This window comes from Orcinus orca, chromosome 1 (assembly GCF_937001465.1).
Source record: "Orcinus orca chromosome 1, mOrcOrc1.1, whole genome shotgun sequence".
NCBI lineage: Eukaryota > Metazoa > Chordata > Mammalia > Artiodactyla > Delphinidae > Orcinus > Orcinus orca.
In genome coordinates, this window is record NC_064559.1 from 40,913,198 (window position 1) to 40,940,145 (window position 26,948).

Sequence of the window (26,948 nt, forward strand, 5' to 3'; positions counted from 1 at the left end):
CTGCCCCAATATCTCTGCATACGACCCAGCCCTCACCTCCAGACAAAATCAAGGTTTCACCAAAGAGGTTGAATCACACATGTACCCCTCTCTCCAGCCCCTAATGGAGGTGACTGGATTACATGGCATTCTGTGGCTTCCCTTAGGGAAATGTTCCTGGTCATTTCTGTGTCATCTTCTGGCTCCCAGAAAGAATTAATGTAAGCATTTATCTGGTCAACCTGACTAGAGCTGTTCTAGGCCTGAGCACAGGGAAAGGACAGTATTTCTAGAGTCCTTCCCTGATCCTCTCTCTCCACAGAGAATCTGTTTCTAGGAAGGTCAAAATGTTTAGTAGAAGTGTCTCTCTCAAGACCCACATTGAGCAAGGAAGGGCATTGGCAAAATAAGGGATTACAGTCGTCCCTCAGTTTCCCCAGGGGTTGGTTCCAGGACCCCCAGGGATACCCAAATCTGTGGATGCTGAAGTCTCTTATACAAAATGGCATAGTATTCGCATAAAATGTAACACACTTTAAATCATCTCTGGATTACTTATAATACCTAATACATTGTAAGTGCTATGTAACTGCTATGTAAATAGTTGTAAATGAAAGGTAAATGCTGCATAAATAGTTACCAGTGCGTGGCAAATTCAAGTTTCGCTTTTTGGAAATTTCTGGAATTTTTTCCCCCAGATCCATGGTTAGTTGAACCTGGGGATGTGAAGCCCATGGATCCAGAGGGCCGTCTTTATAGCACTCTGGATTCATTTCAAGACCACACACACCTAGGTCATTTTGATCAAAAGTGCCCTTGGGAAATCTCACCTCCTCTAGGAAGCCTTCCAGAGTAATTCAGAGAAGAGTCAAAAGCTGTTTTGTCTTGTCTGTCTGGAACACCTACAGGTAACCACACCCCTGCCCCATCTCCTTTATGGTGACTACACACAGAGGCTCTCAGTAAATATTTGATGAATGAATGAATGGATTCTTAAGAAGTGTATTGACCACTTACTATGTGCCTGGCATATCTTGGGAGATACAAACTCAAGTCAGACATGGACCCTGGCCTCACAGAACAAACAATCTAATGAATGATGTCGATACATCATAAACCCCTCAATTCTCACTCACAGCTTCACTCAGTCCCTGTCCTGTGTGAGCTCCAAGTTGGTGTTCACATGCACCCATGCATTAAGGCACATTTTAAAGTATGTACTCTGTGCCCAGAAGGTGGTAGAGACCCAGAGATGAAAGACCTGGTTCCTGCACTTAAGGATTTCACAGACTACTAGAGGCAGTGGCCTGGCAGGGAAGGGGAGGAATGAACCACATACACTTCCATCACTGCGTGGTAAGTACAGTGATGAGGATTTTGGGGGCTGTTCTGAGTGCATGTAGGATCTATAACACTGAGAAGCAGTGAGGCATGTGGAAGGAAGCCTGGTTTCCAGTCCACGTGGGCCACTTGCTTGTAACCTAAGATAAAACATAATGCACCTCACCACAGGGTCACGAACAAATGAGACAAGGTGGGTAAACTGTAAAGGACCATTCAAATATTAATTATTAAAGGAATTTTCTTGCTGACAAAGCCATTTCTGTCCATAGCAATATTGTTGGACTGGCTCACTTGAATAAAAGATGTATTTCTCCCATCCCTGAAGCTGCACTTTGGAGCAGCTTAATTTCCTACTGGCTTGATTTTTTTTCTACTAAAGGAGAGGCTAACCTCAATCCACTCTGCCCTGTGTTCCAGAGCCTGGATACTTAGTGAGAGCCTCGCAGAGGCCCACAGCCCCAAGCAAGGGCCAGAAGTAGTTCTAAGCGGTTAGCTTCAGGACTTGGCTACACGGAGAGGAATGACTTGTTCCTGGAATGGAATTCTCCCCACACACCAAATGCTAACTGGGAGGGGAGACCGGGCTAGAGAACTTCCAAGCTTGACTGCAGGGCTTTGGGAATGTTTCATTTGTTCCAGCAAGGGATTTGTAACTGGAATGCAACACAATCAAGTGTGCTAGAAAACACTCCAACTTCTCTTAGCTTTTGAATGCCTTTCTCTGTAATACAAACACTCTTGGACATCTTTAGAAACTTTAAAAAATCATTTTGCTGTTTTTGCCTTGATTATGATAAAGTCATGATTTGTAGTCAGTGTTTTTATTTTTAGATTAGCATCTTACGAAATACAATAATGCTAATTTAATACAATAGGTAGTAATATTCATAAGGAAACAGATGCCAATCTCTCTATTTAACAAATGAAGCAACGTGTTAAACTGATAAAATAACTGTCTAAAAATGATTTGTTGTTGAATAAATTTTCAAATAACCTATTGTGTTTCGTTGGGGAACCACATGAATATTAAGACAGACTGAAATTTCACTACGTGTTGAATGATGGCATCAAAAACAGATAAAGTTTTTTCACTACCTACTATATAGAATTCTTGAGATTTCCCTCGAGTTATTTTGATAAATTTTAGTGTTTTGTTTCTAAATGGCAAGAAAAGAGGAGAAGGTTTTCAGTTGCTGTTTGCATGCATGTCTCAAAAAATAAGACACATAGGGCTTCCCTGGTGGTGCAGTCGTTAAGAATCTGCCTGCCAATGCAGGGGACATGGGTTCGAGCCCTGGGCCAGGAAGATCCCACATGTCACGGAGCAACTAAGCCCATGCGCCACAACTACTGAGCCTGCGCTCTAGAACCCGCAAGCCACAACTACTGAGCCCGTGTGCTACAACTACTGAAGCCCACATGCCTGGAGCCCGTGCTCTGCAACAAGAGAAGCCACCGTGATGAGAAGCCCACGCACCGCAACGAAGAGTAGCCTCGACTCGCCGCAACTAGAGAAAGCCTGCACACAGCAACGAAGACCCAACACAGCCAAAAATAAATAAATAAATTTAAAAAAAATAAGACACATAGATGTGAAGAGTATTTTCACCAAATGAAAAGTCAAATTAGGTATACTGTCTATATATATATATATTTTTTTTTTTTTTTTTTTTTTTGCAGTACGCGGGACCCTCACTGTTGTGGCCTCTCCCATTGCAGAGCACAGGCTCCGGACGCGCAGGTTCAGCGGCCATGGCTCACGGGCCTAGCCACTCCGCGGCACGTGGGATCTTCCCGGACCGGGGCACGAACCCATGTCCCCTGCATCGGCAGGCGGACTCTCAACCACTGCGCCACCAGGGAAGCCCTATATTGATTTTTGATGTTACTTTTCAGGGTATTAGAGAATTTTGCTTGCTCTGGAAGAACTTTAATCAAATGAAAAAACCAAGGGTCTGAGTAAAGAGCATCCTTAGGCTAATTTGCAGAATTGTTATCATTTATGTGCAGCCATTAACTTATTGCATACTAACACTCATGTTTCATAAGCCCTCTTTTAAAACAACATTTCATTGTGGAATTAAACACTATATGACCAAGAATAAAACAAACTACAACTTTCTTGTCAATATGTGGGGCTTGATTAGATCCTCATTCAAAGGAATAAACTGCAAAGATCATTGGTTGGGAATAGGGAAATTTGAATATGGTTTGGGTATTAGATGATACTAAGGAATTACTGTTAATTTTGGGGGGAGTGATAGTATTGTAGTTACACAGGAAATTTTTCTTATTCTTTTGCAGTGTATCCTGAAGTATTCAGGGGTAAAGTATTATGATGTCTAGGATTTATTTTAAAATACTTCACCAAAAAATAGAAAAGCAAATATGGCAACATGTTAATAACGTTTAAACCTTGGTGATGGGCATATGGAAACTCCCTACACTTTCCCTTCTACTTTTCTGTGTCTGAAAATGTTCATAAGGCGAAACAGGTGAATAAAAAAGAAACCACAAAGCAAAAGAAAATGTAATCATGGAGTGGTCCCACACCCACTGGCTCCCTCTAGTGGCCAGTGGTGTTGAGCTGAGTGCAAACAGACTACCCAGTCTGGAGCGCTCAACACATCCCCTCCAACTGCCACCAGCCACTCTCACACTGACAAGGAGGCTCTCAAACTGTTTTGTTCTTTCATTTGTTGTTATTGGGCTTGTAAGACTAGAAATTGAGGCCTCATTACTCCCTTTAATGACCTGAATCCAGAGGAGTAACCTCATGGGTTTGAGTGCCACCAGCTGGCATTCCCTGCAGTAGGATGACTGGAGTCTGAAGCTGGTGGGGGTCTGTCTGAGTTGACTGAGGTGGGCAGGAAAGGCTTTCATGGGAGGCCAAAATTTGTTTATACCGGTTGTTGTTCTTGTTACAGTTAAAGTACACACCAGCCAATAAAACTTAAGTGCAGAGCTCCTGTCAGACAACCCACACATGTCACCAAAAAAGTGAACACAGCTTGCACCTACATTAAAAGTTTGGCAGTTGAATGAACTTATTTGTGTCTCAGAATATATGAGATGTTTAAGGGGTGTATGTTTATTTAAGTGATTCTCGACTTTCACCAATCGTGTTAATGAGCCAATCAACTCCATCATGATGGCGTTGGATGAGAGGTTTTCCACCATCCTATGATTCTCTGTCCAGATATGAGTGAAAATATCCAAAACAAGATCATTAAAAAAAATTTTTTTTTCCTACTAAGCTTTGTCAGGGAATATATAGATTTTACCCCTGTTGATTTGTCTCCTCCTGGCATTTTATTTAGACTAACATTAAGACTCACTTGCATTTTCTGAGCACGCACTGAGAGTTGGGGGCAGACATGCCTACACCCATCTCCCCACACCCAGCTTCAGCCCAGAGTGTGTGGGGATGCCGCCTGGTCTTCTAGATTTGCCATTGTTGATCCACACATTGGATAATCCACATGCCCATCATCAAGATCTAACTGGTTAGGGGTTCCCTGGTGGCTCAGTGGTTAAGAATCCATCTGCCAATGTAGGGGACACGGGTTCGAGCCCTGGTCCAGGAAGATCCCACATGCCATCGAGCAACTAAGCCCGTGTGCCACAACTACTGAGTCTGCACTCTAGAGCCCACGAGCCACAACTACTGAGCCCACGTGCCACAACTACTGAAACCCACACGCCTAGAGCCCATGATCTGCAACAGGAGAAGCCACCACAAAGAGAAGCCACCGCAGTGAGAAGCCTGCTCACCGCAACGAAGTGTAGCCCCCACTCGCTGCGAGAAAAGATCTAACCAGTTAGAAATGGAAGGACAGTGAAGCCTGTAAGGAGGTTCCAGACATTTCACTTCTGTGCCTTGAGGTCATTAGAGGTTTGAGCATCACTTTCTCTGAAGAAAGTCAAAGAGCAGGCACAACCAGATAGAGAAGAGACCCTGGAGTCAAAGACCTGGCTCTCTGGAGCAGTGAGTCAGAAGGCCTTGAAGCTTAGCTTCTGGAAGCAGCTGCTGGGGACTGGCCACCTCCCATGTGATGACACTGTGGAGTGGGGTAATGGCAACCCCCTCTGTCCCCAGCTACTGCAGACCTCCACACCAGTGCCAAGGAGAGAGACGGGTCAGACCACAGGCAGGTGGAGATTAGCCACTGGACCTGTCCCATCACAGCCCAGGACTCAAGGACTCAGGAGCAGAGACTTACATGTATGGGAACAGTCTCACCACCCGTGGGATCTGGCTGCAGTTAATGGTGGCAGAAGCCTGACCCTCTCTGAGCCTCAGTTTCCTCATTCACTAGTTGAGGAGAGTGGACCTGTGATCCCTTTCAGCTCTGCCCATCCACCAGGCTGTGACCCACCTGCAGCGGTGAGACAGAACAGTCACCAGCAGAGAATGGACACCAGCCAACAGGTCCCCTCATCGTTACCCAGGGAGAGGGGGTGAATGGGACATCCCTAAGTTGGGGTAAGAGCTCATGACTTGGCAAAAGGCAGGGCAACTCTTCCCATTCCAGACAGAAGCTGAAGATGGGGAGCAGGTGGTGGTCTGTCTGCCGAGACCCTGAATCTCTGCGGGGCGGGGAAGGGTCCGCTCCAGCCGACTGGTGCAGGGGAGCAGGAGATTGTTGCTGCAGCTCCAAGCCCTGACTCTAGGACTCGTGGTCCGTGGGAGAGGGCGGGCGGGGAGGGGTTGCTCCATTTTGAGGGAGTGTCCGGGGACGGGGCGGTCTCTTTGGCCCCGCGTCAGGGGCAGGGCGATGGGGAGGTTGCAGGACCCGGGATGACCCCGGCTTATCATGCCCCGCCCGCCGCCCCCGCCCCCCCACCAGAGGTGGCTCTGCTCCCGGGCAGGAGAGGCGGGGTCAGTCCTCTTTTTGTGCCCGGAACTCGGGCATGCTCCAGGTCCGGTGCAGCGGCGGCGCGTCCCGCTCCACGTCCTGGGAGATGGTGCAGATGTCGCTGGCGAAGGGGGTGATGCGCGCGCGGCTCCTGAAGGTGGCCAGGCTGCTGCGGGGCCGCAGGCTCCACTGACGGGTCAGCTTGTGCGCCTCCTCCTCCTGCTTCATCCTCTCCAGGACTTCCTGCAGTACCGAGCGGAAGAGCCGGGACACCTCCTGTACCTCGGGCTCCTGCTCTGCCATCAGCTGTCGGAACCTGGGTGCGGAGGCGGGGAGAAGAAGAGGGGAAGCGGTGGGGCTATCGCCCGGGCGTGGTACGTGGCCGGTGTCTCACCCCACGGGCGTCCCTGGACACCCCCGTGGACAATTCCTGTTCCCTCCGCTTCCCCACTTCCTCTGAAGTGGATCAGAACCCACCCCACCTCCGTCGTGCTGCAGCCCATCCTGAGTTCCAGCTCTTCCACTTCTGGCCTCCATGAGACTCCTTGAGACTCAGCTTCCTCATCTGTAAACTGGGGTCATCATAGCCACCTTTCTGTGAGGTGTAATGCGCTAACATCTGTAAAGATCCTGGCACTCACCTCGGGTTATCGATGCAGTAGTAGCGACTGACGCCCACTGCTCTCTGGGACTTTTCTGGCTAACACTCTCCCACCCTTCTGCCCTCACTGGCCAGCATGATCTCTCTGAAATGTATGTCTGATTATGTGATATTCCTTCTATAGCTTCCCGCCACCTCCTGGGTGAGGGTGAGCTGTTTGGCCAAGCACACCGGGCTCCCTGCTACTTCCCTTGTCTGTGTTGCAGCCAGGAGTGTGGCCCCAGGTTCTCCTGGATGCCAAGCTGTTTCCTTTGCCAAAAATGTCTCTGGCTTGGAGCTCCAGAATGAAGGATAGCTAGCAAGTCCGTGTGATACCTAATTTCCTCCACCATATTAAGAGTCAGGACTTCTCAGACCTTTCAGCAGTGAGACAGGAAATGTGATGGGACAATCATCATATGAGCATCCCCAGCCTCCCCCTCATGTATGAGGTTTGGTTGCTTTGCCAGCCTAGATTCTCTCAGCACCACTCCCATGACCATCCCCACCCCTGTCCCCAGGGTGCTTCTGGAACTGTATACATTTGGGGGGCTTCCATGGTGCAGAATAAGAAAAATGGGGGAGGGTAAGATTCCCAGCCTGGAGGAAGAAGCGGGGGGTGGTATAAGACTACAAAACCCAAAGGAGTATGAATAGGACTGAAGAAGGAGGAGATTTTAGGGGAATTTTGAAGAAGAAGGTGTACAATAGATGCATCTGCTGGTTAAAGAGATGAGTGAGGGAAGATTTGGGGATACTAAGGGGGACTTTAAGATGTTTTACTGTGGATCTGTATTCCTTTACTAGTGTTCGAGAAATGCAGGTAAAGAACTTTAGTTTTGAAATTACTTTTGGCTCTTGGACTCTGCTTCCTTGATTTCAACACGCATCCAACTGAGACTGGACCGTGTAGATCACAGCTTTACTAAGGTTACACTGATATGCAGCAACATGATTGTACTCAAGCTCTAAATGTCCAGTGCCCTAGAGCTCTGAAACCTTCACACACAAGCGCGCGCACACAGGCACACACACACGTCCCTTAGACGAGCTAGTGTGAAGTAAGATAATTGAGAAACCAATTTTGGAGAAGCTTATATGGGGAAACCTCTCTCAGAAGGCAACATGGAAGATGAACTGTTGAAAGAGAGGGAGCCAGCCACGTTACAGCCAGGATGGTAACAGTCCAGGGAGGGAGAACAGAAAGCTAGAAGGCCTGGGGTTCTCTCCTATCAAAACTCACGTGTTGTTTTTGTTTGGGAAACATATTGGTTTGGTTATTTTTTGCACTGCTGGAAGCAGGAGGGGAGGCGGGCTGGGCGCAGGCTGGGATGTGGGTGTTTTGGCAGGAGATGGGACACCCTCTAGCAAGGCTTCGGACCTGGGGCCTGAGATTAGCTGTGAACGCTTGGGGGCCCGATGCATGTAGGTCAGGGATCTGGGGGTTCTGCAGCTAGTGGTGACCCCAAACAGAACACAGACTGTACATTTACCAGTAGGTTTGTTTTTTAGACCACGGTTTCTACTGCAAATAAACCTGAGTTCTTTTCTGCAAAAACAAAAACAAAAACCTCACATGCCTCCGGGAGCTGCCTCCCACCTCCCTCTGAGCCCCGAGTCCTGGCCTGGCCTTCCATGGCCTCTTTCAGATTCTTCCCCCTGTCTTGCTCCTTTTAACAGATACCTGTCCCATCCAGGCCCCAGGCTCCAGTCCTGGTAGCCTCAGGCCCCTGTCACTGCTGCCACCCTCCCTGGAGCCTGCAGCCCAACCGCTGGTCCCTGTCCCAGTGCCAGGAGTTACCTGAGGATGGCGGGCCCACAGTAGGATGGGTGGATCTTGGCGCAGACATCCTCTAGTTGCAGCCTCTCCCCGGGGCTGAGGTCGTAGGTGGGCCGGGGCACGCTGGCCAGCCAGCTGTAGTCCACTCCGGTGCAGATCTTCCTGACGGCATTGCTGCGCTCCCACTGCTGCCTCTCAGCCTCTCGCATCTGCCCCTCCAGCTCCACCATGAGTGTCTCCAGCACCATCTGAGCCGGACTCCGAGACGACAGCCGTGGCGGAGACTCGTTCCACCGGAGCCATGGGATGAGGGACATGGCCCCCCCAGGCCCTGCCGAGACAGGGCAGGAGTGTGTCTTCCTTGGGCCCCTCTGTCACTTAGGGTGGCGAGAACAAGGGGGAGGGAGCTGAGACCCGAGTGAGAAGACTGCTGCCCCCTCACAGCTGGGTGGCCTCAAGTAAGTCATTTAACCTCTCTGAGCAGTCATTTCTAATTCTGTAAGACAAGGTAATCTTGCTGTGAGAAGCAGTTGTGAATAAACTTGGGAAGTTCCAAGCACCACATAAAAGTAAGATAATTTCATGGTTATAAAAATCCATAAAGCATCCAGATGATTGAGACTCCTGAATCTTGCTAACTCCAAACAAAGACGGAAACAAACTGTTAAAAACAAGACAACAGGTCCAAAATGGAGTCACTTATGCTAAGCCCCACATCACCAAACCAAGACTTAATTACAGTTGCAGCTCTTCCAGAAATGGAATCTTAAACCAGTCAAGTAATCTGCCTGATAGACCTCTGCCATCCCCTAAAGGAAAGCAAAAACCAACCTGCATTTTTTTTTTTTTTTTTTGCGGTACGCAGGTTTCTCACTGTTGTGGCCTCTCCTGCTGCGGAGCACAGGCTCCGGACGCGCAGGCTCAGTGGCCATGGCTCACGGGCCCAGCCGCTCCGCGGCATGTGGAATCTTCCCGGACCGGGGCACGAACCTGTGTCCCCTGCATCGGCAGGCAGACTCTCAACCACTGCGCCACCAGGGAAGCCCCAACCTGCTTTTTTTGCCTAGTATAATGTCCTTGTTCTCACTCCCTTCTGCCTATACAACTCTCATTTTGTACAGCTCCTCAGAGCTCCTTGATATATGCTAGATTGGATGCTGCCCAATTCAAATCGATTTTTTGCTCAAATAAACTCTTAAAAAAATTTTAATATGCCTCAGTTTACCTTTTAACAATAGTGTATGGCTGAGCATAATCTTATCTCTATGATTTAAGGGGAAATACATACACGCACACACACACACACACACATACTCAGAACATATGCCTACATCCTGTATCAACATAACAGGAAAACACCCTAAGTTTCTAAATGTCCCCAGCCTGTTGCTGAAGGAAGCTTAGGATATTATCCTGTAAATGATACAACTTAGCCACCATTCGTTCATTCATTTATTCATCATACATCAATCAGAAGCATGAATTAAGCATAGTGTACATATCTGTGGAGGAACACAAACATGAAATCATGTCTGGACCCTGCTCTACAGCAGACACGAGACTTGATGTGTAGAAACCATAACATCAGTGGAAAGAAATAAATGTGACTGGCGAAGCATAGAGTCAGTATTGCTGGGGTGGGGGAGGGGAAGGAGTGACTCTGGATGATGAAAGGGGTCCTAGAAGGCTTTGTGGATGAGAGAAGGCTGATGGGTAAGTGCAGGCTTCAGATGCACACACTGATGGAGATGTCCCAGGTGGAGGATCCAGCCATGGTGCAAGGTGAGACGTGCGCAAGAAGCATCAGGTGTGACTGCAGGGACCCTAACTCATCATAGTATTCCCACAGGGTCTTGCTCAGTACAGGTTTGGTGAATGACTGATTGACTAGATGAATGAATGAGTGAATGAATGGATGGATGGATGGATGGACAGGTGAGCGAGTGAATGGACTGCCATCTCAGGCATGCCCTGCTGCCTGCCGGAAGTGGGTTTGTGCCTCTGACAACAGTGAAGGCAAGCTCCATTCCTGGGCTAAAACCTGAAGTGGGTCTTTGAGGTGATCGCCCTCCCCCTCCTATACCCTTCCCCCCTTCAAGCAGCTCCCCCTTCCATGAGCCAATGGTCCTCTTCCTGCCTAGACCCTCCAGTTGCAGAGAACAGAGATTCAATGAACTCAGTCTCAACAACATGGCCATGAAGCATGTGTCACCTCCTGGGGACATATGCATTTTTAGGCAGCTCTCCCACAACCCTGCACCCATGATGCTTAGCCCAGAGAAATGAACTGTTAATGCTGGAGAATCAGACACAAATGGGAAAATTATTATGAGATAGCAGTAGCTTTCTGGAGTGGCACAAATCAAGCTTCCGACTTACACATGGAGACTTGAAAACAACCAGTTTCCTTAGCAACCATGGTACTTAGAAAATCTAATAAGGTTCATCCTCCACTTAGCCTGAGCATATCACCAATGGAGGCCTCAGATTATACCCCGACTCCTTTCTGCGAGGTTGGGAGGGAAGGACAGACCATCAGACCCCGCTATTGGGGTCAGGGGCAATTAGGACCTTTTCTTCTCAGCCTTCACTGCTTCATGTGTCCAGAATAATGTACTTGGGCAATAGTGTGGGGAAGGGGTTGGGAGATGGAGGTGGGCTCTGTCTCGTCCTGAGAGCCGTGAGCCCCAGGAGCCTCTGCCTAAGGCCAAGGGATCCGATCAATCAGGCAGAGAGATGTTGTAACTGAATATGTTGTTTTTCCCGGACCGTTTGTGTTTTTAAAAGAACACAGGTCAGGTGGATGCTTGACACCAAAAGAGTGAATGGTGTCATTTCAGGTGTTCATTCAGCTCCACTGACGGCATCTCAAAATATGGCTCATGGTCTCAGCAGGGGCTCCTGACTATGCTGGGCCATTTCATAGCTCCATGCCTTGGTCAGTGCCCCTCCTTAGCATAGACATTTAGTTTTAGGGTCAACTCCCCTCTGAAGCCTTTTCTGATACTCCCACCTCACAGGTAGACGTGACTACTCTCTACCTTGCACCCTGACCGAGCTCGGCATAGACGTTTTTCATAGCATCAGGAATACTTTATGGAGTGTGACTCTCTACCTCCCCTGACACTGTGTGTCCTGTGTAGGCAGGGACTGTGCTCCATTCACCCTTCCATCCCTGGTGCTGGGTACATAGGGCAGTAGGTTCTTAATAAATGCCAGATGAATGAGTGAATGAATGCATGATCAAAGAGCAAGCCCCATGGCTCTGACCTACCCCAAATAAGAGAGCATTTGTCAGGGGTCAAGGGAAAGACAATCTCTCCTCTGGTCCTCATGGCTCCACATTCTCCCCGACACCTGGAGATTCCACCAAGATCTTGTGAATACCTGATGGGGGCCTTGGGCAGCCCTGTGACTTAGCTATGGGGTCACACTCCTTGGTCTACCGGCCACCTGTCTCACTTCCTGGAGACACCGTCTCGGAACTCATGTGGGTGCCCTACCCTAGCCTTCCTTGAGTTGTGGCTGTTCGCTGGGGCTCTGTCAGAGGTGGTCTCCTCATTTTAATGACCCTCATCCTTTCACAAGTTTCCGATTACTACCTGAACGTTGAGAGTTCCCAAATCAAAATCCATAACCCAGTTGTCCTCCAAGCTCCAGGTCAGGGTCTCCACATGCCTCCTGGACACCTCCCCTTGTAGCTTCCACTTGCATTTCAACTCAAGCTCCCCATCTCCCTCCCCACTGGCTGCTGCTTCTCCCAGGTTGCCAGCTTGGTGGGGGGTATAGCTTCATTGCCCAACCTGATGCACCATCCCTGTCATGTCCCTTTGCCTCATCTGTCAAATCCTCTATGCAATTCCTATTGATTCTCCCAAATCTGTTCACTCTTTCTCCCTTCATTATTTCAAGCCTTGACCATCTGCCAGATATATTACAGCTGCCTCCTAGCTGGAAACCCAGGGCTGATCCTCCCAATCCAATCTCCACTCTATTTTCTTTCCACTGTGGTGAAAAAAAAAAAAACCACCATAAAATTTAGCAGCAGAAGCATTTTTAAGTGCGCAGTACAGTCGTGTTAACAATGTGTTTGTTGTTGTGCAGTAGAACTCTGGAACTTTGTCACCTTGCAAAACTGAAATCCTATACCCGTTAAACAGCAATTTCCACTCTATTTTCTGAAATGTGATCTTTCTAATTCATAAAACTGATCATGTCACTATCTTGTTTTCATTTGATACCATAACACAGTGCACAGGATCTGTGAGCTGTATAAGGGCCCCCTATACAGCTGCCCCCAACCCCCCAAAAGTGTCATTGGCTTCAAAATAGAAATAGAAATCTACAAACTTGAAATTAATAAATTAATAGTAATTCCAAATCCGAGTTATAAAACTCCTTTCGACATTTTTGTTAAAAAATAACTGTAATGTGGGTTCATTTGATGATGTTTGATGCGATGTGAAGCAAGGCCTTCAATAGTAAAGGCGTCTAGGGCCTGTGAACATCTTCACATCATCCTATATTTAAGCCCTGGGATGCTTAAAGGCTTTCAACGATTCCCGATTATCCTCAAGATTAGACTCAGACCCCTTAAGTGGCTTCAAGGCCCTTTATCATGTGGCTCCTGTTTACGTCTTCAGCTTCACCTCTCAGCAAACTTCCCCTCCCCCAGTCCTCCCCCAACACGCTCTCGCACCCCACCCTCCATTCCCCTAATGCACCCGGCTCTCTCTTGCTTTCAGGCCTTTGCACATCCCTAGAACACTTTCGGTCTCCTCAATTAGTGAATAAATCCTAGCTCAGCTCTTAGCTCCTACTCTGCTTCCTTTAGGAGACTTCCCAATCCTCCCTGACCAAGCTCCCAGGTTGCTCTGTGCTCACCCCGTCACGGCACAGTCACAGTGAACCACGATTGCCTGTGTGTCCATCTCCCTCTCCAGCCGGAGCAAGGAACCAGGTCTTGAGCAGCATCCTACCCAGGCCCCAGCACCAGGCACAGGGTCTGGCCTATAGCAGGTGCTCAATGGACATCCATAAATAAACGGAGTGATACTTATTTTCTAACTTGTTTGGATAAATACCAGAGTGATGGATAATGTTGCCATGTGGTGCTTTAGTCCTTGCTCTGTGTGTGTGTGTGTGTGTGTGTGTGTGCAGCTGGGCCAGAAATCTACCTAGGCAATCCCTTCCCATTCCAAAATTTCTCACCCTTTCTAAGCCCATTTTGAGGGATTCATCTTTGGGTCAAGTGCTGCCCTCCTTAAGGACCTTTATTTCTTCTTAGTCTGGAATTGCATTTAAGCTGAAAGGAGGCAGCAAGAGAATGGTTTGGTGTTGGAGGGTCTTCCTGCAGCTGGGAGAAATATAGAAGAAAGAGGAAGTGGGAGGCCTGAAGACAACTTTTGTCTCTAGGAAACCCGGCGTCCTAACATCCACTCCAGGCCTGGTGGGGGGCACTGGGCTTGAGTAGCTGGCCCACGGCTCACATCCGCAAGGGACCTGGAGCAGTGCTGTAGATAGAGGCTCACATACCATATATTTAAATATTCACAAGTTACACATTAAGCTAACAAACTATTCAATAAAATACCTTCTGCTTCCTTCCTTGTTAAATACACCTTTGTAACCACTGGGAGGGTCTGATTCAAGCTGAGAATTCTTGGATGCCAAAGGGTTCTCCGCACCTCGTACATGGAGGTGTGTGTTGAGCCAGCTGCTGGCCCTCAGCCTGTCCCCTCTCTCTAGTCACACCATGAGGGGCCTTGCAAATATGCAGAGGGTGCCCCAGCTTCACGTCCAGGGCCCACCCACACCCCTACCAATGGTGTCTCTTTGGCCCCCTCAGCCCTAGCGTTGCTCGCACGGTGATGTCATCCACCCTCAGAAGACTGGGCCCAGGGAGGTGGCCTGCTCTGGCTCTGGAAGTGGGCGGGCGACCGTCTGGGCAAGGAGTTCTGGATCTCAGCACCTAAGACCTGACCTGGAGGGCAAGTGACCTCAGGGTGGGCACCTCTCTGTAATACCCCAGACTCCTCATCCCTGCAGGTGGGGGAAGCCAGAGTGCAGCCGGGGGTGGGAGGCGGACTCTTCCCAGGTGGAAGGCTGTGCTCTTCACCCGAGCCAGCCTCTGAGATGGGTGCCCAGCCCACGACAGATGGCAGAGCCTGGGGCGGTGATCCCACCTGAATCCTGGGCTCTGTAGGCTCTGAGCTTCTCTGGCCCGGGGAGGTGGGCTCTCACAGGGGCCGGATGGGGGTGTGGTGTTTGAAATGTCTCCTTCCCCCAATCCCTGCCTCCCAGCCCGGGCTGGAGGCTTTGACAGAGATGAGGTTTCTGCCCGAGCTATTTCTGTCTCTGGTGCCAGCTGTTCTCACGGAGGCTCTTCAGCAGGTCTGATTAAGTTCTTAAGGGCCAAGGAGGGAGGGAGAGGTGGAGGGAGGGAGAGAAGGAGGGAGGGAGAGGTGGAGGGAGGGAGAGAAGGAGGGAGGGACACAGGGACAGAGAGGCAGGTGGGCCAGAGGATGCCAGAGGTGGTTGGCTTATCCCAGGGCCTCCTCAGGACCTAAGTGAGGCCGTGTGAGTCTGTGTTGGGAAGCACCTGATTGGGGTGGGGTGGGGGGGTCTGATTAAGACTCAAGACACCCAGAAGGCTCATCAAAACTGCTGTTGGGTGGTCTCCTCTGGGTGCTTTGCACAGTCGGATTCTGCCTTTCCCTTGCGTTGGATCAACCCTTGCGGCAGAGCCAAGCTCCTCAGTTTAGCTAAGGCCCCTCACTCCTGCTCACCTCCTGGCCATGGTGACTCCAGGACCTTCCCATTCAGGCAACAGCACCTACAATCTGCCTCCAATACATGAACATTGATTGAATCCTTATTTTTAAAAAATTAGGACATTTGGGGAAATATGAATATGAGCTGTATGTTAGGGAATGAGTGTTGATTTTCTTGGGTATAAAAATGGTATTATGGTGATAGGGGAATCTTGACAAATAGCCCAATCTTGGGAGGCGATGCTGACGTCTTCCTGGCTAAAGTATCACGATGTCTTCAAAGTCTTACATCTGAATCATTCAGAAAATGTTGTGTGGGGCTTCCCTGGTGGCACAGTGGTTGAGAGTCCACCTGCCGATGCAGGGGACACGGGTTCGTGCCCCGGTCTGGGAGGATCCCACGTGCCACGGAGCAGCTGGGCCCATGGGCCGTGGCCGCTGGGTCTGCGCATCCGGGGCCTGTGCTCTGCAGCGGGAGAGGCCACAGCAGTGGGAGGCCCACGTACCGCAAAAAAAAAAAAAAAAGAAAATGTTGTTTGTATATACATACACATGCATCTAGATGGGGCAAAAATGGCAAAATATTAACAATCATTTTGTCCGGGGGTATTTATGGCTGTTTATTGCACATTTCTTCCAACTTTATTGCATGTTTGAGCAATTCGTAATTTAAAAGTTGGAACAAAGCTAGCTCAGAACTCATTTTCTGCAGGAAGCCTTCACGATTCACTCTACCTGGTAGGCTTGACTTGCCCCTCAGCACCTCTGCACATGGTTTATATTGTATTCGTGGGTAGTGCCGTGGCATTTCTCCACAGGTGGGTTTGGTGTTGAGGTAGCAAACAGTGGCGTGTGCTGGGTGGGTCTGGGGTGGAGAGGCTGAAGCCCAGGCCCAGTTCTGACACATTCACAACTCAGCAAACACAGTGGGGAGTGTGTGCAGTTTACCTGTCACTCTGCAGGTCTGGGGCTCCCTCTAGGAGCATGCACTCGAGACAGGGATGGACACAATGAGATAAGCGATCTCAGGGCTGCAGTGGTGCCGTTCCACTGTCTGGAAGGGCGCTGACACCCAGTACAGCAAACAGCAGGCCACTGCTCTTTGGTTCCTCGTCAGTTCAGAGGAGGAAGGCCCATGTAGGTTGGGCGGGTGGGGTAGTGGAGAGCCAAGGTTTTAGCAGAGAAAACCTAAGTTCAACTCCTATGCCCTTCCCTTCCTGCCCAATGCTGCCTGTCCAAGTCACCTTCATTACTCCAAGCCTCAGTTTCCCTATCTGTAAGATGGGGTAATAAGGTACCTACTACAAGTTACTGTGAAGATTGAATAAGGTAACGTCCCTGTGCGTGCTTTATAAACTAACAAGAAGTGGGTTCATCTAGGTCTGTGACTGTCTGTCCCTTGGGGCAGGGATTTGTACCCTGGGACCCATAGGGAGAATTCAGAGGTTTATAAACTCGGATAGGAAAAAAAAAATCTTTATTTCCACTACCTTTAACTGAAATGAAGTATTTCTGTCAGTTATGAATGCAGGCCCCCGACCACGGCAGTATCAGTGCACCTGTGGCTTTATCTCCCACAGAGGTCCCGGATCTTTTCATAACACTCTGAAATTGTTATTCTTGAAATATCGTTTGTGCTCGTCACTACTACGAAATCATGGTACTTATTAGCCCCGCCACAGATTTTATTATTTTACATGTGTATACAGAGGCACGTATATTACTATATCTGAAATTGTTTTTTGATAGGGGTCTGGTTTCAGAAAAAACAAATTGATAGCTGCATTTCAATATAGTGATTTCTTCTGTAATCATATGAACTTAATTGTATGCGTTTAGAAACATTTTGCCGAGAATGTGTCCACAGGCTTTACATACGTCTAAAGGGTCAAGGACCCCTTGGCTTGGTGTAAGCCTGACCCCAGCCCTGCTCCTGGCCTTGCTGGGCCCTCGGGTCCCAGCGACCTTAGGAAAGCCTTCACATGTTCTATTGCTGCCCTGTGGCGGCCCTCATCAAGTCCTTTCTCCTCCATCCTTTGCTTTTCTTTCTCCTTCCTTTCCCCTTCATTACCCTCCCACCCGCACATGCTCTGAGCCTTCCCTGCAGCCTATTTTTGAACATCTCTGGATGTCTTTTCCTGGCTCCCTGGGTGACACTGTCACCAGCTGTGGCTCGTTAGATGCGCTAAAGAGAAACCAACCCCATCCCTCAAGGGCAGGAGGAGTCTGGTTCAGGCAGTTAGCACTGGAGGGGACCAGGGGCATCTCAGCAGTGAGAACAATGCGGGGGTGGGGTGGGGGGCGGGTGCCTGCGGAGTAGGTAGCAGGGCTCTGAACCCCGCCCGAGGCATGAGAGGTTCATCTGCCTCTGTTGGGTACCGAGGCCACCAGTCTCCCGCCATCGAGGGAAGGACGGTGCAGTCCCTGCGAGGAGGCTGTTTTCTCTGTACAAAGCAGCCCCACCCAGGATCCACCTCTGAAGCTGGGCCCTAGCAGCTGAGCTGGGCGTCTGCAGGTCAGGGCAGGGGCTGCCCTGTGTGCCCGCCAAAACCCAGGAGCCCAGAGCAGCACCTCCGTGGGGCTGTCCCAGAGTGCAGGCAGTGTGGCTCTGCAGAAGCCAGACCCTGGGTGGGGGTCGGGGCCAGGGGACCGGGGCCGGGCCGGGGGAGGGGCTGGGGCGGGGCAGAGGCCTCGAAGCAGGTGCAGAGAGTCAGTGCTCCCCACCCCACCCCCACCCCCACCCCCCCTCCCGCCACCTACTGACCTTCCTCCCAGCCCTGTTTTTGCCAAGACCAGCTTTACAGATTACAAACTGACCTATTCCTCTTTGGCATCATAGAAAAATAACCTGTCATCCACGAAGCCAAGCAGGACTCAGCCTGACTTGTGGGCCTCCGCCCACCTGAAAACATCTACTCATCTTTTAAGACCCACCTCAAGGGTCAGCTCCCCCTGCAGCCTGCCCCTCACTGCCCCGCTGAGGTAGAAGGGCTCTCATCACAGTATCTGTAACACACACGTTTCTCCCTTTAGGGGTTATATTTCTCTTTCTCCGACTCGGCTATGAGCTCTGTGAGGGGAGATGCCCTGGTCCTTGTCTGAAGGGAGACACCCTGGTCTTCTTCTGAGAGAAGCCACAGTGGTCCTTGTCTGAAGGGAGACACCCTTGTCTCTGTCTCAGGGGAGGCTCCCAGGACTCTGTCAGAGGGGAGAGCCCTGGCCTTCAGATGATAGAAATCCCCCTCCAGCTGACCAGTAGGAGGGGGCTGATCCCACGGTGGCCACCAGACGCTCCTTCCCAAGCCTGATCCTCTCCCTGAAGCCCCTCCCCGCTCCATCTAGACCTGCCTTTCCGGGCGTGTTATGGGGACTCACAGACGGCTCTGTGGCCAGAGGGACTGAGGCCCACACATCACCCACGTGTCCTGGTCACTGTTGTGACCCGTGAGCCTGCTCTGAGCCTCGCACTTCATGGTGCTCGAGTCACAGTGCTCAGATCAATGAGAAAATCTCCGATTTGCGTTTGCCCTTGCTTTCCCCTGCTTGGGTCCTCCCCGTAAAAGCAGAGGGGAAAAGGCGCAGGCTGGGTCCTCCCAGACGAGCTTGCTGCCTCCAGATCCGACAGAAGCTGTGGCTTCCCGTGAGTTTATAAAGCAGGGACCAGGCCACGGCCCCGAGGACGCTGGAGAGTCCGCCGCCTCTTGGGGGACCAATGGGGACAGGTGGGGCCTCCCTGTGGCCATCTGGGCCCTGTACTTGGCCGGCTCAGTGAGCCGTCCCCATCTGCCCCAGCCCTGAGGCCGCCGGGCCCAGCGCAGTCTCTCCCGGCCTCTGCTCTAACCTCTAAGGGCACGACTGCTCTTGGGATGCCGGTGGGGTAGCTGCTGTCCCCTGGGGAGGCGACCCTCTTACCTGGTTTTCTGAGGTCCGGCTCTGTGCAGGTGAAAGGTCCCACGGGGGTCCTGCTTTCTGCTTCCCGGTCTGGGAGGAAAGAGTGTCTGGATCTCCAGGGAAACGCAGAACTTTCGGCAGCCACAGGAGGACAGGGTAGAGGGAAGACTGAATCTAAACGCCTCCTTCCTTTTTCTCTTGTGTTGCCGGTTGCTGCCTCATGCTTTTTCCTCTCTTTCTATCTCTCAGAAGTTGTGCTGAGAGAAAAAAACACTGGCCAGAGAAGGGATGCACCCTGGACTGGTGTTTGTGGTGTGTCGTGTGTGTGCGTGTGTGTGCGTGTGCGTGTGCGTGTGCGTGTGTGTGTGTGTGTGTGTGTGTGTGTGTGTGTGTGTGTGTGTGTGTGTGTGTCCCTAGAGGCTGGAACCACACAGTTCCTCTGATAACCCTGGAGGCGGCCTAGGTCCTGATTGGTGGTTGCCATGGAGACCCACCTAAGCCTCTTTCACCTGAGCTGTATTATCTGAAGAGGGAGCCTCTGTGACCTGACAGTCACCTGAGAAGACCCAGGGGGTGAGAGCGGGCCTGTGTCCAGACGGCATTCTCCACCCCATCCTCCCCCAGCGGGCAGCTGGGGTGGCACAAACTGGGGGAGCCAAACCTCGCTCGCTGCACCCTCTGTAGAGCCCTAGGTGGACCTGCTCGGGGCAGATGTTTCCAGCTACTTGGTGAACGGTTCCTGGCCAGAACCCACTCTTTCCACCCACTCCCTCCACCAGGAGAGGAGTGATTCAGGAACCGAGGGGAGGGGCCTTCACCTTTAATCACCGCATCCTCACCTGTCTTCCTCTTTGCTAATCGAAACTCTCTCCTTCCCTCAAGTCAAGCTCAAGTGCAGAAAGTTCTCCTGATGTTCTGGAGGAGGAGCGAGGCTGAGGAAATAATCCAGGGACAGGAGGAAAAATGGACTGTGAGTATTGAGTCTGAGGTATTTGAGCTAACACGAGGGGCTGGCGGGAGCCCTCCTGTTCCTGTTCTCCTGAATCCCACATTCACCTCTGGGCCTCCTGCCTGCCTGTGCCCTGGACACTCTCACTTGCAGGCTATTCTGGCTACGGGCCCACGTGGGCCAGACTGCCCCCAACAGACATCAGAAATCCATGCATGCTGCACTCGGGGGTGCTCGAGTGGGTGCTAAGCTGCATGGCAATAGACGCAAGTGATGCTGTACCAGGTACCAGGTGGGAGAGTGACTGCTGGATACATCTTGTCCTGATTGTATTGAAAATAAAGCAGAAGGCATCGCCAAGAAGAAATTAAACCACGCCTGATGAGCTGCCTCACACTGCGCACCCGCCCACCTGCAGCTTTGACTGTGTTCCTGGTTGAAACGCCACTTTGCGCTTCCTCTGTGGCTGGTTCCATTAGGCTTCTCTGCCGTCCCTCCTCATCCAGCCGCTCAAGCAGGGGTCTTGAGTCAGGAGCTGGGCCATACACCTCTCTTGACCAGTTCACAGCCCAACTGTCCCAAAGACTGGGAAGGTCTCTTGGGGACGGGAGACTCCCATGTTTTGAGGAGCTGAAGTTGACCTCTGCACTCACAGTTCCCTGGTGGCCTCCACCCCAGGACCAGCTAAGGCCAGAGCAGCCTGGGGCAGGTAGCCAGGAGTCCCCACCTCTGATCATCCCACCGCTATCCTGACATCCTGATGCAAGGGCAGAAATTCCAAGGCATTTCCATGCTGGGGAGAAGGGAAGAGCGGGATTTTGGGAAAGTTGCTAAAAAGTGGTGAGAAGAGGTCAGTGACTAAGTCACCAATTCGTTCCTGAAGCACATATGTCTAGAGCACTGTTGTGCGCAGGCATACCAGTTGCTGGCTGAGGGTGTGTAATCCCATTCCCCTCCCCCTCGCTCCACGCTTCCCAGACAAGCCCCCATGAGGCTGGGTCGGATGAGTAAAAGGTGGAATTCTTGCAGGAGAGTGGGGAGCAGAGACAGTATTAGGGTTCAGAGCTAAATGCCTTTATCTTCCTGCTCTATAATCTTGGGTCCACCACAGACCATTCTATTTGCATGAAAAAATTCATCCCGTGGATTAGTCTTAAAACCTCACCCTCGGATTGGGAGGGAGACGCAAGAGGGAGGAGATATGGGGATATATGTATATGTATAGCTGATTCACTTTGTTATAAAGCAGAAACTAACACACCACTGTAAAGCAATTATACTCCAATAAAGATGTTAAAAAAAAAAACTTCACCCTCAAATGCACACACACACACACACACACATACAATTAATGTAAAAGAGATCATGCCGGTTCTGAGCCATCAAGGGAAGCTCCCTTCGCAGCAGTGTGCGAAGGACTCCTGACCTGTGACTCTGGGGAACATGCACGTAGATGACCAGGTTCTTAGCATCCTCCCTCTCGACACAGCTGGCCCCTTCCCTGTACTTTTTTTTTTTTTTCCTTCCCTGTACTTTTCAGTGACGCCTTCAACCAGGAGAGGGGGGGTCCTCGCCTCCCTCCTCCCTCCCCCACCTGCTCCCTCGACACCACAAAGAGGGCTCAGTGTTTGTGTTGACTGCTCATTTCTTTTCATCTGTTAGCCTGTGGAGGCTCTGTGATTATCCACGCTGAGTGTGAGTTTGTACTGGGGAGAGAAGGCGGTTGTAGTTTTTTTTCTCTCATTTGGCATCAGTGGAGGTTGTCAAAGCATAGGTAAATATTCAGCAACCATTCCATTCAAATGGAGAAACATCAGTGGGGCCCGTGACATGGCCTCACAGGTGGCGTTGGATGAATAAATTGGAGATGTGGAGCTACTAAGCCATGGGGTGCAGGGCTGGATTAAAAACTGTGAGGAAATTGGAGGAGAGCCCTGATGCCAGATGTCAGGCTGCTCTTGTCGGGTGCTTTTCCTGTTCCCTCCTCCTTGGCTTCCTTCCAGGCTGTGGGAACCAGTCCAAACCATTCCTAAGCACTCGGTCATTCATTGGGTTTTCAGAGCCCTGCGGAAGATTTGTGTAGCCTGACTGAGAGTGAATGAAACTGACACAGTAGTCATAGGTACAGACCAGACTTGCATTTACCCATGCTCTTCTCTCCAGGCAGCCCTCCTTCCACTCCTGTGGCCACATTTCCTTCTCCAGCCAGAGGAAGCATTGCAGCTGACTACAGGAAAATGGGAACCTCACCGTCTCCCAGCTGGCTTGCTTAAGCCCCTGCTGCTTCTCTCTCTCCTTCTTTTCCCTTTCCCCTCTCTTCCATTTAGCCTCATTCTGTTATATATATATATATATTCTCTTATATATATATATAATTCATTTATTCACTAGGTGTTTATTGACCATCTATTCTGTGCTAGACGGCACCTTCATGCCCCATTTCTGTAGAATTCACTCACCACTGACTTCTTTTAGGTTCTGCCCTATGGTTTGACTGATCTGAGAACCTGGGCAAAACCGGCCAGCTGTCCATCAGAGAGTCCTGACATGTCTTCCGGACATGTCCCCTCTGGTTTTTCCGTCTTCATCCCAAGGAAATAATTACTCCACCCCATCTTGTCTGATGCCTTTGTGCACGATGCACGCTTTGCCCCAAATGCCCTCTACTGGGGGGGAGGGGCGGGGAGATGGGTCTTACTTATCTCTGGAAATCTACTCTAGGGATAAACCTCAGTGAACTTTGTCTGCCCAGCTGTTCCCTCCTCTCCACTCTCTGAAGCTTCGTTCTTCTCTCTGTATATACAAGCCATCCTCATTACTCACAGTTGCAAAGCTGTCTACTCACTGAAATGTATTTGTAGTCCCCAGACCAATGCTCGTGGCAGTTTTGCGGTCATTCTGGACATGTACAAAGTGTTAAAAAATTCGACATTCCCAGCCGAAGTGGAACGAGGCAGTCCTCTGCCTTCCTGTTTCGACTCTCAGACTGTAAACAAATGTCCTTCTCCTGGTCTATTTAGTGTCCCACTTTTCCCACTTTGTGCTTTTTGCTGGTGATTTCACTGTCTAAAATGGTCCCCAAGTGTAGTGCTGAAGTTCTCTCTACTGTTCCTAAGCGCAAGAAGGCTGTGATGTGCCTTATGGAGAAAACATGTGGGTGGGTTAGATGAACTTCATTCAGGCGTGAGTTTTACTGCCGTTGGCTGTGAGTTCAATGTTAACGAAACAACAGTACATATGAATAAGGTGTCTTTGAACAGAAACACACATAAAACAAGGTTGTGTATTGACTGGTTGACACAAATGTCCTGACCAGGGGCGAACCTGGAACCTAACTGTGTATGTCCCCCGGGAACAGTGGTTCAGTTCTGGCAGTGACATTCAGAACATGACAACTGCAGATAATGGGAATCAGTGGAGCTTTGCCCTGTTGGCTGAGTCTCCAGGCAGAATAAGGACGCTTCAAGGGCTAGGAGCCCAAGCCCCGGCACGTGGTGAAAGGTCGATGCGCTTAGAGAAGGCAACAGCCAGGGCACCCCGAGCCTGCTGTCTGTGCTCAGCGGAGGTCCTGGACCCGCCCCTGCCCTCCTGAGCCTGCAGGAGCCTGAGGTGAGCTGTCACAAGCTCGAGGACCCACAGACCACAGACATAAGCCAGACAGGAGTGGACTGTGAGGGGCTGAGGTCACCCATGGGCGACGGTGTGCACAGGCCAGCAGGAGCGGGTGACGGGAGGGCTGTGGGAGGGTGGCCCAGGAGCCTGGACACTCTACAGTGTAGGATGCCAGTGAGGGTCCAGGGGGTAGGAAAGCAGGGGAGCCCCTTCTGCTCAACCTGGAAATGCTTCTGGGAGGAGGCCAAGTACCGGCAAATCAATGGGAAGAGGGGGCCGTGATGTGGCCCGACACTAGAAGAACAAAACCTGAAGTGATACAAGCTGCTGCGGGCCCTCTGGCTGGGTACTGACATGGGGCCACGGAGGGGATGCCCTGGGCCTGGGAAAGAAAAGAGGTGGTATTAGTGAAAGACGCAGGAGCAGGTGTGATGTGCCGGATGAAACAAATTGTCACACGTTGACCTGAATGTCCCACGTGAATCTTAATAGATTCTGAAATCAGTTTCCAAAGAAGAATGCTGGTGAGTCCAGGGCAATGGTAGCAGCTTGGTAGTTAGTAGGCTGCCTGGCTCCTGGGGGAGTGCTCGGACTGGGCACGGAGAATGAGGGGGAGGGTGGAATTGTCTGGGATTTCTGACTTGGTGGTGGTGAGACACGACACCCGGGGGGAGGAGCAGACTGGAGGGGAAGCTGGGCTTGGCTTTGACAGTGTGGACGGAGAGGGGCAGACGTCTTTGTGACTCCCAGGAGGACAGGCCCAGTGACCAGCCCCACGCTCAGAGGATGGGTTTGGCTAAAGACAAAGATCTGGGGGTCGTCAGGGTCAAGGTAGATGTTCAACCTTGGACACAGGTGAGCAACTCAGATCACACAGGGCCGGAAGAGAAGAGAGCCCGGGACTGACCCACAGGGCCAGCAGGGAAGCAGGCGGAGAAAGGGCGAGGGAACCTCGTTCCGTGTGCTTGTTTTAGCTGCATTCCCGCCAAAGTCCGTACTAAGGAACAAAGAAGAGCTAGATAAGCATTGTTTGGTAATGTGTCTCCCTAGTATCCAGACATGATCCTGGGGCCCAGGCAACATTCTAGACTGGATTAAACAGGCAGTATGTGAACAGTTAGAAAAGGAAGTGCAGGTCATGCAGAGTTAGCCGATGCCTGCTGACAGCAGGTCAGGGGAAAGACCCCAGAGAGACTGAAGAAGGGACGTCAGGGTCAGCGGTGGTGCCTCTGCTGTCCCCATCCCCAGCGCATCCCCGTGGTCCTCATCTGCATCGAGGGCAGCTCTGGCAGGCAGTTCTATTTGAACTCAGAGGCTTCTTTAATTGACAACGTCCCAGCCCAGGCTCACAACCCCCTGAGGCCCAGAAAACACACTGGGCCCACCTGCAAGTGTTGTCCCCAAGTGTGAGGCAGTATCACTGGGGACAATCTTCAACCAGTGGGGGCTGGGAGCTGGCAAATCAATGCTCCAGACTCCCACCCATCAGGTGAACGGTTCTTGAAGGCATGCCATCCCAATTCCCCGGGGGTTCCCAGGGGCTCTTACCCTGTTGCCCTCAGCAGTGGCCTTGACAACACACCCTTAGGCTGGTTTTCCCTCCTTCCTATCTGACTCTCCTTGTGCCCTCACTCCTGTTTCCCAGATCACCTCCCAAGTCCTGGGATCTGCACCCAAGTCCTCATCTCAGGCTCTGCTTTGGGGATGGCCAGAGAGGAAAAGCCAGGAATGTAGGTGTGGTCTGTGATGTTCAATACTACCAAGATTTCAAGTAGAATGATGTCCAGGAAGAACCGCTAGCAGCAGGGAGGTGGCGCAGGTCACTGGGGGACGCTGCCATTGGAGCATGGGGGTGGGACAAGTACCCCGGGGGCTGCCACCCCAGCGTGCAGAGTCTGTTCTTGCTCTGTGTGGGCTTTAACACAGGGCTTAGTGCCTCCCTCCATCTCCAGGAAGAAGCATTCCCTAAACCAGTGTTTACTGAAGACTCTGTAGACAAGATGAATAAAGGGGTTTTCACTGCACCCTGCACTGCAAAGTCTGTCAATTTCCTTTGGACAACTGATTCTGCTCAGCCCCTCTCACCAGCCACCACCCGGTCCCCCCTTTCTGTTGGCTCCTGTCTCCCAGTCCTGGACACCCCTCCTCCACACAGCCCGGCTGCCTCTCTCTGGGCTCATACGTTCAGTGATGCTGGGAGGTGAGCCCAGCGTGAGGCCTGAGGTGCTGAGTGTCCCTGTCCCCCCGGGGTTCCCACAGCAGTAATGTGTCTCCTCCCACAGCGGCCTTTTATAGAGAAGACATGCCAAGGACAAGAGTACGGCTGATCTAACGCAATCTTCCCCACTCTTCAGAGTGGATGCCTTGCTGTTGCTTTCGAAGGGCTGAGAACAATTCTTTCTGGAAGTCCTTCCCCCAGGATGTTCTCTGATAGACTCATAAGTGGCTAGAATTCCCTCTAGGAACTCCAAGTGCTTGGTTTTTCCTTCACCACATCCTCTCTCCCCTGCACATCCCAGCCCTCATCCATTTCCCCAACAAAGAATTACTAAGCACGCGTGTTGCGTCAGCCCCAGGACTGGGTGTCAAGGCAGGAGGTGCAGAAGGCAGGTTGTCTGTGGTCTGTGTCCTCGGGGGCTCCCGGCCACAGGAGAGGAACCAGGATGCAGAGATCCAGAGACGCACACCCCACCCAGAGCAGCCCCTGGCTTCCCGCCTCCCACTCCTCTCCCATATCAACCACACCTCTTTCTTGAACCTGGGCTGCTCTACTGAGAATCCCAGAGCAGCAGGGGGCTTGACTGCCCTTTACTCCTGCACCTGCTGAGATGAGTTCAGAAAGGGCAAGCAACTGGCTCATACAGCACAGCAAGTGAATAACAAAGCAAATCCAGGAAAAACCATTCTCTTTTCTTCCAAACCACTGCCCTGCCCACTGTTGCATCCACAAACCAGATAGAAGCCCCTAGACATGTATCTTCTAAGCCTTAGTTATGACCACCAAATACATCTCATTTTTTGTGTGTAACAAGCGTGTTTATCTGGAGGGGCTAAGGAGGTGATGGTGGTGGTGGTGGTGGTGGTGGTGGTGGTGGTGGTGGTGGTGTGTGTGTGTGTGTGT

At 51.0% G+C, this 26,948-nt stretch overlaps 1 protein-coding gene and 1 long non-coding RNA gene across 4 annotated transcripts in view; one reads left to right on the forward strand and one right to left on the reverse strand.

Moving 5' to 3' along the window:
• Nucleotides 1-26,160, forward strand: part of LOC117203454 (uncharacterized) — a 56,014-nt gene extending 29,854 nt beyond the window's left edge. The window contains exons 3-6 of one of the 3 annotated variants that reach the window (XR_004486226.2): nucleotides 8,824-9,060; nucleotides 20,149-20,236; nucleotides 22,379-23,824; nucleotides 25,473-26,160. This is a non-coding gene — a long non-coding RNA (uncharacterized LOC117203454). Of the gene's footprint in view, nucleotides 1-4,880; nucleotides 7,671-8,823; nucleotides 9,061-20,148; nucleotides 20,237-22,378 lie in introns of those variants that run through there. The other 2 variants (XR_007473287.1, XR_007473286.1) reach the window with 2 other exon arrangements.
• RD3 (RD3 regulator of GUCY2D) lies at nucleotides 6,207-8,919 on the reverse strand. Its single transcript, XM_004275313.3, has 2 exons — nucleotides 8,624-8,919; nucleotides 6,207-6,498 (listed from the first exon to the last, which is right to left on the reverse strand). Exons 1-2 carry the CDS (start codon nucleotides 8,917-8,919, stop codon nucleotides 6,207-6,209), a joined length of 588 nt encoding a protein of 195 aa, XP_004275361.1.
• Nucleotides 26,161-26,948: the final 788 nt, after the last annotated feature.

Coding starts and splice junctions, on each gene's coding strand:
- RD3 (XM_004275313.3), bottom strand. CDS start 8,919: ATGTCCCTCATCCCATGGCTCCGGTGGAACGAGTCTCCGCCACGGCTG. Junction 6,499..8,623: donor TGTGGGCCCGCCATCCTCAG/GTAACTCCTGGC, acceptor CTCCGCACCCAG/GTTCCGACAGCTGATGGCAG.